Genomic DNA, 14,547 nt, shown 5'->3' on the forward strand with positions numbered 1-14,547 from the left:
TTTCATTTGAAGTTTTAGGCATGTACCTATTATAGAAAGGAAAACATGACAGCAATAAACTTTAAGTTTTATAGTCTACGTGTTGTAGGGGTTCTCGGCAATACGCGCAGAGAAAACATATTTAGCGGCAATGGTTTTCTATTAAAACGTATTTGTGCAATGAAGTTACATGGATGTACATTTCCCCCAACAGCAAACACTTCTTAGTTTCCGACTAGTGTGTTAAGAGTCAATAAGTTGAAACAGTTTGTGAATTTAACACGTCTCGAGGCCGTGATAACCTCTGCAATAAAAAGTAATTACTTTTCTTGATTCGTTGGCGAAGTTCAGAAGGATTGTTAACCTTTCCAAGTGAAAGACCGTTAATCCAAATTGTAAAACGTTAGGGTAATTATTGCATATTGTAAAGTAAAAAACACTAAAAACTTTAAGCTCAACATTTAAACTGTCTGCAGTTATTTTGGATCACTCGTTACTTGGCGCGTTTTTTAACGTGTCGGTAGGCCGGCCTATTCCACGATCTGCTACGAAGGAATTACATTGCATGCAAACTCCTATGTTCGCATTAAAAAAAACTCACTGTATATATTTATCAAAATTTCCGGGTAAACGGCTGAATCGATTGGAACCAAATTTGGTACACATATTCTTAGACATAAAATGCAGAATCGCGAATGCACAGGTATGCGGGTGGTATCAGCCACAGCAAATTTTTTTACTATGCTCAACTATATATGCACAAATGGTTTGTTTTTCACCGAAATTTCATAAATTTTGTTGGAGCTATTGTAGAATTGTAATGCAGACTTTTAGAATAATATTGTATCATTTGGCGTAATTAGAAAAAATATATACTTTGCAGCTCAGCTATTATTGCACAAATTAAGTTTATTCTCTTCTTTTGGTAAGATAAAGGAAATCCTTTAGATTTGTAAATTAAGCAGTATTCCGCTCCCGATAAAGATACAAAATACAATGTAGTGAAGTGCAACTAACGTGTTTTGTTAGGCTTAGGCATGTTATAATATAATCACGAAAATGGTGTGCCGCAGGGGTCAACATTTAGCTGTTCCCTGTTTGGCATCGTCATAAACGAAATAGCTAAAGGTGTTGAGGGGATGATTGATAAATGTTTGTATGTTGATGATTTAATGATTTGTTGTTCTGGTAAGACGGTCGGTGCAATAACTCGAAGTCTACAAGTGGCCATAAACAAAATCTGTAGTAACGCCAATGCGGTCGGGTTTGTGCTGTCGGAGGAAAAGACAAAGGCTGTCCACTTTTGCCGACTCCGTAGACCGCACTATGATCCTGTGCTACTAATGAATGATCGTGTAATCAGTGTTGTTCAGGAAGTCAAGTTTCTCGGGCTTACCTTTGACAGGGAATTACGGTGGTCAAAGCATTTAAATAATGTTACTGCTACATGTAGAAAATCGCTGAACATCATGAGAGTTCTCGCTCATCATAGGTGGAGAGCTCACCCTATGACCCTACTAGATATATATAAGGCCCTCATCCTATCAAGGATGGATTATGGATGTGCAGCGTACTCTACGTGTGGCAATAATGCTTTGCTTGGGGAACTTGATAAGATTCAGAACCTGGCTATTCGATATTCTTTGGGAGCATATCCAACAAGTCCAGTTCCATCGCTCTACGTCGAGGCAAATATTCCCCCTCTAGTTCTTCGCCGGAAACAGATTGTTGCAAATTACTATATAAAAGTAAGGTTAGATGATAAACATCCAAATTTTAGATCCCTTACTGATGCTACTACCAGTGCTCGTCTATACAGATGTAGATCGTTAGGTGTTAGGGGTAGACAGGTATTAAACCACCTCCAATTGGAGAATATTGACTTCACGAGTATGTCATCTACTGCACGGCGTGGACTTGTGAAAAGTAAAATCTATGAGCGGTGGAGTGAGCAGTGGTCGGAGTCTGATAGGGCTTTGAAAAGGATCAAACCTAGTCTGGATCCGCTTTTCTATATCGACGTTAGACGTTTGAACTTGTGAGATTTAAGTTTTAACGACGTAAATTCATGAAACGTTTTTAAAGCGTTTTGTCCGTTAATGAAAAAAATGTTAGTTCGAGTGTGTGTTTGTGTGAGTTCCGAGTGCGCCCGATTTTCACAAAATTTGTATAGCCACATTTATTGGAATATTGAAAAACTTAAAGTACCTAGGTAATTAAGATTTCTTTATTTAATTGTCTGTCCTGTACATACTGCTCTCACTCATGGGTATTTGTTGGCAGGTGAAGAACGGCCATTATGCGAACAATGTGGGTGTTAATTTAACACCACATCACATTATTTCTATTTGTCCGCAGTATATGAATGTAAGTGTGATATTTAATATAAACACGATATGGGAACATAACTTTCAAAATGAAGAGCAATGTAAAAATACTCTCGCGTTCATCCAATAAATTGGTATTGCAAACCATCTGTGATATTTCTATCCGGAGTGTGCGTAATGCATTTCTCTGTTTCGGTGTTAGAATACGTCATTCTCGCACGTATTTTAGTGTTAGTTTGAACTCTATTCTTAAACGATTTTTAGTGACTTTTTTTTTCGAGAGTTTGCATAAGTTTGACAGTCGGCGTATCGATGACGGAAGCTGATGTTATGTGCCGTGAACGTCGATCATTTCTAAATAACTTAAAGATACGTAATGTAATTAACAATATCGATAATGTCCATGTAATATACATATGTTACGGTGAGCCGTGTTGTTTCGTTGTCATAAATATGTTATTGATACTTAACTAACCCTACTTGTAGGTATGAACTGATTGCAAGGGCAAAGTAATTATCATAAAATGAAGACCTCGAAATATACGAATAAGTATCTACTACTCTAAAGGAAACCATTTTTATTAAAATGAACACATTTTTGATATCGTAAGGTAAGCTGTAAGTTGGGTAAAATAACTCCAATTGTTAAGGTGCAAACAGTTCTTCATGGCTAAATTATTTCAGTTATTATATTCGGATAACTTTGGTCGAAGATCCCACATCGAAAGCTGCATCCTTCACATAAGGAGTTTTTGTCAAGATTGAAGCGGAATTTCCTCTACTAACTAACTGAAGCCAAATTGCGTTACACTTCGTATGCAGTTTGAGATTTCGGGGGCCCATTTTGTTTACAGTATGATATCAGAAAGCCGTGCTAGCTTTAGCAACCTACGTCAATACGATTGATCAAGTGACTGCTCTCAGTTGTCAGTAATAAATAAGTAATGCGGAATAAGAATAAAACAGAAAGTATATGAAACTAAACAACTTAACAGCTTAACTGTACAAAATTATACATTATGAAGAGGTGTTGTAATTATTGTAAATAGTAATTGTAACGGTTGAATTTACTCCTGCATTGACGGAAATGCCGGGCAGATTTTGCTGCGACACATTAGTATTTTCTGGGTTACTTAATTCAGGCTGTATAAAACCAGCATTGGAACTGGAAGCTGTTGCTGGAGGAGCAGTAAAAGTAGACTGTCTAACTGATGGAGGTCCACCACTGTTTGACAACATTTCGGCAACTTCCATTTTTTTGCTAATGGATGCCTCGATGTAACCTTCTGCTACGGCAGAGCTCTTCCAGCCTCCATGTTGTTTCACCGTAATTAAATCACCGCCACTATTTGCCAAATGTGACGCGGAAGACCTTCTAAAACAGTGCCCAGAAAATAAAGCCCATTCAGGTAGGTTGAGGTACTTTGCTATAATTCGTGGCATTTCTCCCATTTTATTAATGCCAATGGGCTGTTTTGTGCAACGGCCACTTTTATAATATATAAAAAACCGTTGGTGGTTCACATTGGATGGTCTTAAACCATAATATTTTTTTATTAAATGTATCCAATGCTCATTTTTTATTGCGAATAATCTTGGGTGATGGGTTTTACTTTTTTTTATTGTGACAAAAACCGATTGACTTTTATATTCAATGTCGTCAAGCTCGATATTAATAAGCTCTTGACGTCTGCAGGCGCCCGAGTAACCCATAATTAATATTACCTAAAAATAGTATTGTAGTTTTAGTGTACATGACAAAATGTTATGAACTCGCCTTTATAACGAGATAATCCATATCCGGTGCAGCACTAATAAATTTTTCTATATCATTATATTCCAGTATCTTTGATTTTTTGGGTACAAACCCTACCGATAATCGTTTCAAAAATGCTTGAAGCTTCATAAATTTTGAAATGTCAACGTTTTGTCGGATGTTTATCATCAATCGAAGCATCGAGTATGTCTTCCATAATGTAGAACTTTTGTAAGTCTTACTAAGAATTTCGAAGTATGCAAGCAAAACATTTTCTGTGAGGGTTTGCACCTTGTTTTCAATGCGCCAAGATTCAAATTTTTCATACTCCTTTTGGTACTCATTTTTAGACTTGGATAGCACCAAATCATTTACCGCATTATCAGCTAATTCACGCAATTCCGGTGGTGTTGAAGTTAATTCTTCGTCTGACATTGTAGGCTCTTTAGTGAAATGTAGGTAATGGATTTTATTTTTCAAATCTAAAGATAATTTCGCAAAAATATCTCGTGAAGAAATTTGAAAGATCGGTTACTATGGAAACCAAGCAAATAGTCAGTACTGCCAACACAATTTACATCGAAAATATTTTTAAATTTATCCATAATTAATAAACAATGCGAAACGAGCCCGAAACAGAGAAAATAGTATAAAACATTCGTTGCAGAAGGCCTTCTAAGCACTCGTTCATTCGAACCCTCGCCGCTACGCGGCTCAGGTTCGAAACTTGAACTCGTGTTAGAATAGAGGGCCTTCTGCAACTTATGTTTTAATATACTATTCCCCACCTGTCCAAAAAAAAAATCATATAAGAAAATGATTTTCTAAAACAAAAAGATATCCAGTTATCAATTAGCAGCAGTTCGAAATGGCTTTTATGATCGACTTGGTTACTGTATTGCAGTTAATGGTGACTTATTCGAACATTTATTGTAAATTGTTATATTAGGAAACCGTTTTTAGTAATTTGGTCTTTCTTTATGTTGAATTCGCTGTTCTAAATATAATACTTTTTGATAGAATTTGATTTGTTTTATAGGGGACATTCCATGGCATGACGGATATTGGCGTAGTTTTTGTATTATAAAATTCCATGGCATCACAGATTATTGAAAAAGATGGGGGTTTTATTTTCCAATTTTCCGTCTTTATTATGCAAAAAATTGAAAACTAATAGGGTTGATTGACGTAAAAAATTTTTCCTACAAAAAACCTTAATACATTTTTGCTCTAAAATAACTTGGGGAGCCAATCATCGCATGTTATGAATTTTACATTGAAATCCCTATGATGCGTTACGCAAGTCACCACCCTGTATATTATGTTAGTACGTTAATTATTACGCATAGTAAAATTTCCTACATTGTGCCGAATTAGTTGGTTCATTAAGTAACAAAAGCTGACTGGCATTTCAATCTTTTCATCAACGATAGACTAACATACAAAATATTGCAGTGTACCTACTCTTAATGCTAATAAGCAAATTGTTTTAACGGTACTTACGTAATTAAACCTGCACTTGATTTGCAAACTGCGTACGTAAGCTTGCCAATTTGAGAAAATTTTAATCCCCACCGAAGATATTTGAGTCACGCTAACTTTGTAAGACTAATTAGGTGAAAATCACCACCTAAAGCCGAAGGTAGAGAACCAGCTCTAGGGCAAAATGGAGGTTAAAATTTCAATTACCTACGAAATTTGCGAATGTGTTGCCCTAAAGTTTGGGAGAATGGAATTAGAAGATTAAACTATAAAGCTGGAACAAACTGAAACATATAAATCGGACGACTAAGTCATATGCCTTACTCTCAAATTAACGCTAACAAGTTCTGTGAATTACGAAGGGAACAGGGTGAAGCAATAAAAAGTTGGGACGCGTACAGGTTTTTGTAGCTCATTCATATTCGAATATTTTATGTTTTAGATGAATCAAATTTTAAAGACAATTTTTAAATGAGAACTTTAAGTGCATTTTTATTTATATAGTCGTCTTTACGGACAATATGGTACAGTTCAGGAGTGTAGACAATTTTATTGCAATAAAGCTTCAATCGATACAGGTAGGCCAAAGTCCTTTTGAGGAAGAACCTTTACGAATGAATGAATTTTTTCATTTGCATTAATCTAACCTAACCGAGAATCCCTATCAACTTTGTACATTAGGCAAACACCTCTTGAAATATACGAGAAGCTAATTTGTTTAGTGACTGTATCTGATAAAAACAAAAATGCAAAGTTAGTGGGAATGTGTTGAGATTGATATAAACACGATTAACAAACCCGAATGAAAAATGGTATAATTTTGGAGCGCTGCCAAAAATCGTATATTGGGGTAAATGTGAGTTATGAAAAGATTAAATAAAGATTAAATAAACGTTACGCAATTATACTCAAACACGGGAGAGATGTAACAATATTATTTTATTGTATAGCGTTCATAATACAGAAATTGAAAATCGTAAAGTTTAAATCGTCCCTACTTGCGATACTTAAAGGTTCACGGCCATATTCTCTATCCAATTACAATTATACGCGTGAAAAGTTTATGAAGGTAGCGGTTTACGACTGGCAGTAGGAAATTTCTATATTCTTCTTTTTACCAGGTGGGTAAAATGTGATAATGTAATTTTATACATAGAGGTTCCACTTTCATCTCATTAAATTTTTGAGGAATATTACTGACCTTTCTATTAGGTAAACCATGAAATGTAAATTTGAATCTCTTTGTAAGATTAAATTTTAAATCAAATTTTTCCGAAAACGCCGTACAGGCGTAACAACATACATCGATAACACTGGTTTGTGCACTTCTCAACAAAGACTAGGTATGGTAGTATAAATAAGCTTTTGCAATAGTGCTACATCTTATTTTAAATTAAAGTGTAATGGTCATCACCCTTCGCCTTTCAATCATAACGTCTGTAACTTATCCATTAGCTCATGTTCCTTTATTTACAAGTAAAAATTAATTGTTTTACCCCGCCTTCGGCTGGAATATTAATTAAGGTTAATAAAATTCCAATTGCATCCGCGATAAGCTTGTCCCTTATATGACCAGTTGTATGATAGTGATCATACACGTTGGTATTTTAAGTTCCCATAAATAATCCTCGCTCGGGTCCGTTAACTTGGCCCCCCCACTGAGAGATTTCATAGTCGTATTATTTTGAAATGAATGCGCTCGTTATGCGCTCATATGCGCCACCGATAATAAATCTTGCGCCATTATCGTTTTTTAGAAATCCGAAAAAACATTTGGGGGGGCCAAGTGAACGTAGCCCCCCCCCCCAGTACGTATTTTGTCCCTTGTAACTAGGTCACCTGATACATTTGGTTATGCGCTCAATTGCGCCATTTGAATTAAAGCTAGCGCCATTACGGTTAAGCCGTGACAAATTTTCAAAAAGTGGGGGGGCCAACTTAACGTTTTTAAAAGTTACTTTTTTTTAACATCTTTTCATACGAAATTGTACTCTCAGGTATGCGCTGAAATGCGCCGTAAAAAGATATCTTTGCGCCATTATTGTTTTTTGGTTATCCTTAAATATATTTGGGGGGGGGGCCAAGTGAACGGAATCCCCCATAACGCATTTTGCTACCGGTATTTGTGCCACTTGATACATCTGGTTATGAGCTCAATTGCGCCACTTGAATTAAAGCTAGCGCCATTACGGTTAAGCCATAAAACAATTTTAAAAAGGGGAGGGGGGCTAACTTAACGTTTTCAAAAGTTACGTTTTTTAACATGTTTTTTCTACTACATCATATCTTTCATCATGCGCTAAAATGCACCGTAAACAAAAATCTTGGCGCCATTATAGTGTTTCAGAAACACTATACATGGTGTTTTTTTGGGAGCTTTAGTTAAACGATTCTGACAAAGTAAAATAGGTAGGTTTTTAAAAATTTATATTTAGGAGTTACTCCGAAGGCCGAATCGATGTAAAATATTTTCAAAATGGACGCACTTCCGGAAATAACTTTTGAAAACGCTAAGTTAGACCCTCCACTTTTTAAAAAATTTTTATGGCTTAACCGTAATGGCGCTAGCTTTAATTCAAGTGGCGCAATTGAGCTCATAACCAGATGTATCAAGTGGCACAAATACCGGTAGCAAAATGCGTTATGGGGGATTCCGTTCACTTGCCCCCCCCCCCCAAATATATTTAAGGATAACCAAAAAACAATAATGGCGCAAAGATATCTTTTTACGGCGCATTTCAGCGCATACCTGAGAGTACAATTTCGTATGAAAGGATGTTAAAAAAAAGTAACTTTTAAAAATCTGTCACGGCTTAACTGTAATGGCGCTAGCTTTAATTCAAGTGGCGCAATTGAGCGCATAACCAAATGTATCAGGTGACCTAGTTACAAGGGACAAAATACGTACTGGGGGGGGGGGCTACGTTCACTTGGCCCCCCCCAAATGTTTTTTCGGATTTCTAAAAAACGATAATGGCGCAAGAGTTATTATCGGTGGCGCATATGAGCGCATAACGAGCGCATTCATTTCAAAATAATACGACTATGAAATCTCTCAGTGGGGGGGGCCAAGTTAACGGACCCCCAAAATTCCAACTCCCAACATGGCACACTCCTAAACGGGGTCGAGAAAAACATGACTTCGACAAAATTTGATATTTCATGGCCTCGTACATGGAAGTCTAGCAAAATTTCCAACCACGTTGGTACCACAGTAACATGTATGTTTTTCCCCCATTTGTATGGCAATGTTTGCTATTTTTGGAATACTGACATTTAATCACTACCTTTATCTGCAAAATTGAGTAAGCAAAATAAGGGAATTACCAAATTATTTCTTGTCATATCTATCCTATGATTAATTACGTTGATAATCTTTTTAGCACGCTTGTTTTGTGATATATATATACTCAATAACAATATTTCCCTGTTACCCTCAATATATTTAATAGAAAACCATGGATGTACGCGAAGTTGTTCTTGTATTCGTATGTGTGTTTTGTTTTGGAATTGTTACAGGTGAGTAACTCTCTACAATTACAATACAAATGTCAAGCCCATAGCAAATGCTCCTAAGATAATCGATCGAAGTGGATGGGGCGCGAAAAGTAGTTCTAAACCTCAGCAATCGTTAGCCCAGAATCCTGTCCCATATGTTATTATACATCACAGCGTTACTGAGCCCTGCAATGATGAAGCTAGCTGCAAGAGAATGGTAAAAGTGTTCCAAAATGACCACATGACTCGTAATCACTGGGATGACATAGGTTACAACTTTCTGGTAAGTCCTCCAATCATAATACTCTACCCCATCATACTCTTTCAGATTGGAGGAGACGGAAGTGTCTACGAAGGCCGAGGTTGGGGTAAGAGTGGAGCTCACACACGCAACTACAATAATAAAAGTATCGGAATATGCGTGATCGGCAATTATCAATGTACGGATTAGGTCTAGGCTTCAATACTACAGCTTCATTTTTAGCAACCTTGCCGAAAAAGGAAGCGTTGGACGCTCTTAAAGATCTTATAGCATGGGGTGTATCGCAAGGACAGATTAATGGCAATTACAAGTTACTGGGCCACAAGCAAGTTGCAGCATCGCAGTCTCCTGGGGCCGCTCTTTATAACGAAATTAAAACTTGGGAGCACTGGTCGGCTAGCCCGTAGGTCAAAGGCCACATGTGATGTATCTAATAAAGACTTTCAAAAATTACCACAAAATTTTATGGTGTGCCTCCTCCCACCTTGGAAATATTGAGATGATGCCAATGAATAAAAAAAATCTTTGATGTGATCGCTTCTTCTTTCGCCGGAATTGTTGCATACTGAGTCGATGTAAATTGGAGATACCTCGACAGGTGTTTCATTTGCTATGTGCTTAAACAGATCTTCGTGCTCCAAATATGCACGTACAGCAAATTTCCAATCGCTTTCGACTCTTCAACTCTTCAATTTGAAAAATTTGGTGTGACGACGCGGACATTTTGAAATCCAACAACGAATTATGTAAACATTTACTTACATATTTGTTCAGAGTACAATTGAATTTCATGGACCAATCACTTTTAACCTTCAAGCGATGCACGAATACCACGATAGTACGAATATAATGCCGAAAACCCGAATTTTCTAGGACATTCCGTTGCCGAGATCTCGATCGATTTAAAAAAGCGCTCGACCAACTGACCGTTAGTGAGAATCAAAAATCCGCTTAAAAAAAACTTTCAAAATGATTTTACTATGCATTTTGCACTTTACACTGATATTCCTTTTTATATCCCTGGATGATTTACCTTTGTTTGAATAATTTGTACTATCAAAGGCGATTATCCTGCTGCTTTGGAAAAGAAACATAAATGTATTCTATTCAGGATTTTAAGTTTTCCGATTGGAAATCAATACTTTGGGCTTACTTAACTGAGAGCGCACTTCAAAATTATATTATTATTTTTTTTACAGAAGTATAAGATTATATAACTGAAATAACGAACCATTTTGACATCTCCACGGCTAATAAAAATACGTCACATCCTTCCAATCAATTCGAAGATTAATAGGAGATTATATTAGGGGTCTCTCGTAACATAAGGAGGGAAAAAATGATACCGCTAAATACGCAGCACAAAACCACGAGAAGGAATTTTATTGATGTGTGCAGGTATAATGGAAAGGAGCGAAATAGTTCACGCAAACTTCGCTGAGAAAAGCTGTAGTTTGAGATACTATACCTCTAATGGGTGAAACTTCTCATTGAAGTAGTTCGCTGGTTTCTTGTACCTAATGTACGTAATACGTATTCATTCCGCAACTGAGTTTAAACAATCCCTCAAATTGTAATGCACTGCAATTGATCAGTTGGATTAACTGCTTTTTATCCAAGTTTATAATACATAAAATCGTTGAAAAGTCAGTTTTTTAAATAAGCATTTTACACAGGGTGTATTGTGCTATTTCTACGTTTACTGACTGTTAAATGTTTGTCATTTTTTTAATTAGTGATGATAGGTTGTTTTTGAAAAATTATTGTGTTTAATCACCCTTGAATTTGGTTACAACTCTTAGGGTGTATGTACGTAATAATAATATAATGGGTGGTTTGTGGTAATTCACTTTCAGGCTGAGTGGTCCGTAGACATCTACGGGTTGGCAACCACTGTATATACAGGATCCATTTTGCGCAAGCGAAAGACTACAGAAAGTGAAATTGATCAATATTATTGAGGTATTGAAAGATACTTTGCGTGCCCTCTAGTGGCGGAATAATGAACTAGGAAATGAATTCTACCAATAATCTAAACTATAACGAATTCACAGAAAATCGATGACGTAAAGAGTATCTGAAATGAATATTTAAGCGGCGAAAATATTGCACGAAAGCCGAAAGCAAAAAAAAAAACGAGGTATTATACCTAAACAACATAGACATTCTTTATTCGACGGTAAGCTCGTTAAAATATCACGAATTGTTATTCCGCAAAGAAGAATCTAGGATTCAAGAAACACAGTATACATTATACATACACAATGTCCAATTGGAGCCATATTGGGCGATATCTCCTATCAGGCCGATGTTACAAAAAAGTTAAAATACAAAATTGTTTGCTGATTTAATGTGCATAACGCAAAAATATTTTTGTATATACCGGGTGCTCCATACATTTGGTATCAGACACATGTATACAAAAACTGACACTTTAGAATCCTTCGAAAATAATGTTACAATATTCTACAGTATGTTTGGAATATTGTACACCCAACCAGAAACGATAATATGTCAAATGGAAAGTGCGTTCTTTTTACCACCCGCACGTTAATAAGGGAGGTAGTGCATTGGGATAAAAAGTGACTCACTTTTTTACGGAAATGCCGTAAATAAGTGTACAGATTAAAAATTTGCTCTGCCCAGTATCTGTGCTGGGCAGAGCAAATTTTTTATCTTAAATTGGTCACTAAGCAATAAGGTTTCCTATTTATATTTCGAATCGAGAACCTTGAGAATCAAAGAAACCGACGAAATCCAGAGAAGCTGAGTAATCTTGAGAACTTAAGCATTTTGATTTCGTATTACCGACTTTACCTGATACGTAATTCGGCATTCTTAGGTTTTTCAGATGTCGGTTAGGCCATGTTCGAAATATCTTAAAAGACAGTCAGAACTGACGCAAACATCAGTTAATATATGGTGTCCCAGTTGAAACTGACATATTTTTAACGTAATTATTGACTAAACGAAGAAATTTGCAGTTTGTGTGAGTTTAAAAAGGGTTTTTTCCACAATAAACATTTTTCCAGTTATAAAAGGCTAAGGAAAATTTTGTTAAACCGAATATGACTTAATTTATTTAAATAGTATATTTATTCCCAGTATATTTTTGGAATTTTTTTTAAATTCGAAGCTCACCAGCTGAACTGGAACACCCTGTCTTTCTTTAATTACCTACATAAAATGATTTGGAACATTACCTAACCCATATCTAGCAAACCTAAGATTGCCGAATTACACATCAGGCAATGTCCGTAATACGAAATAATCTCGAAGGTTACCTGGAGAGGTACGGCAATGCTGGAATTACCTAGGCAAACATAAGTTTAGCGACGTAATGGGCTTTGCCGCTAACGTATGCAATCTAAGAAATACACATGAAGTAGAATGCAGTGAAGTGATGAAATAACAGAGAATGCAAGTAGACAATTTTAGAAGTCTGATCTCGTACGCTTATACCTTCGATACGTTCAAACGAATTAAAACTTTTTTAATTAATTGCGTCCTTCCCAGACGTCTCAAAAATACGGGACCGGTGTCAAAATTCCAGTTTTTAAAGAACGCTTCTTTTGAGATAAATCCCAGCTCAATTGGGCGGTTCTGCAACTCATTTAAATGTTACTAATTAATTATGGTTAGTCAAATGACCGGAATGCAATCTCCAAATTCGGCAGTTTAATTAACACCCATTGTTAATTGAAATTCGAAGGTCAAACGGCGAGATCATCGATATCACATGGCATCTACGAAATCTTCACGACAACTCTTGAGATTAAATCAATTACCTTTAGCTCTTCAACTCGTAGAACCCAAACAAATACTCTCGGCATTACACTTTAAATAACGAAGCGCCCAACTTAACACGCTTCTAGATACCGAGTGTTCAGCAAAGCTGGTCGACTTCACAAATATACGGTCTGGTTGTAACTTCGGGTGTGAAAGGTCAATGCGGAAAATAAACAGTTCGACAGTTGAGTTGGTGACAGAAACTACCAACTTAAAAAAAATCGTTACTTGTTTTATTTTTGAACGTAATGCTAATAGTCGTATAGGGGACGTTATGGACCAGTTCAAGGTCGCAAGTCACTTTGTGGTGACCTTGGAAGGAGCTCAAGGTGAAGCTTAAAATCGTTGCATTTAGTGGTGCCGTAGAGAATTAACGCAAGGTGATGTTTAGAGATCGATCTCGCCGATCACTCCGCTGCTTGGTTCCTGGAGCTTTCGTTAATCCAAATGATCGTTGTCTAGGCTAGAGGTTAGTTCAAAGTCACATCATTAGTATGCAAACTTAGGGCCATTGAACTTTGTTGACTTTTAAAATAAAATGGGGTCATTGCTTTGACAATGAAATAAGGCACCGCAAAAATAGGGGCATTGACTTTTGATGATCTGAAAAATAATAAATTATAATGCCAGTGTCAAGGCCATTTGAGGGTGACTTTACAACAAAATAGCTTGACGAAAGCAAGTGATAGCCATATAAGCACAATGAAGATATCCTAACTCAAATTCATATAAAATTCCATAAGGTCACACAGACGGATGTTGATGCGACCTGAAAACATCTGTACTTAGAGAGTGCCACCCGTACATACAAAAAAAAGGCGCGGCCCAAGTTATCTCGCTGGCCTCCTGACGAGGACTTTCAACACTAAATAGAAGATGTGATAATCTTAGAAGCAACAGTTCATAGGCTGCTGAGCATTCAAAGTCCAAAGTTTGGTCGCCGTTCAAAGTTTAAAGTTTCCTCGCAGTTCAAAGTCCAAAGGTTGGCCGTCCAAACTCGTGTTTTAACCACATTACAGTGAAGATGTCATTCTGTCAGTAAAAGCCTCCGCTTTGACAATCAGAGGGAAGACCAAAGCTTCCCTATTTTCTACAGTTTCTATAGTTCTATAGTGTCGTAAGTACCTTGGCGTAATTTTTTACGCCTCCACAACATTAGGCAGTATTGGCTTTACTTTTTTTTTCGAAGAATGAGTGAATGAATCGCATGGTGCTAAAGTTATGCATGACATAATGACCCAGATGTACGATACTAACGGTTCATCTCATTTTGAAGTACATTTTCAGTCCAAACAATTTCGATGGGGTTGAAACTCGAACGACCCAAGATAGGAGGACCAGTTGAGTCAAGAGCTGAGGAAAGCATAGGAGGAAAGAAATTTGTCAGCAGCACTTGGACGTTTTGCCGAACGATGACAGTTATTTGTGGTGATTGTCACAGGCGACGAAACGTA

The 14,547-nt window shown here is 36.7% G+C and overlaps 1 protein-coding gene across 1 annotated transcript; it reads left to right on the plus strand.

Moving 5' to 3' along the window:
• The first annotated feature begins 8,912 nt into the window (after positions 1-8,912).
• LOC116164272 (peptidoglycan-recognition protein SB1-like) lies at positions 8,913-9,757 on the plus strand. The gene is made up of 4 exons (XM_031478415.1): positions 8,913-9,063; positions 9,108-9,325; positions 9,371-9,482; positions 9,527-9,757. Exons 1-4 carry the CDS (start codon positions 9,003-9,005, stop codon positions 9,709-9,711), a joined length of 576 nt encoding a protein of 191 aa, XP_031334275.1. The 5' UTR covers positions 8,913-9,002; the 3' UTR covers positions 9,712-9,757.
• Positions 9,758-14,547: the final 4,790 nt, after the last annotated feature.

Source organism: Photinus pyralis, unplaced genomic scaffold (assembly GCF_008802855.1).
Source record: "Photinus pyralis isolate 1611_PpyrPB1 unplaced genomic scaffold, Ppyr1.3 Ppyr1.4_LG2, whole genome shotgun sequence".
NCBI classification, from domain to species: Eukaryota; Metazoa; Arthropoda; class Insecta; order Coleoptera; family Lampyridae; genus Photinus; species Photinus pyralis.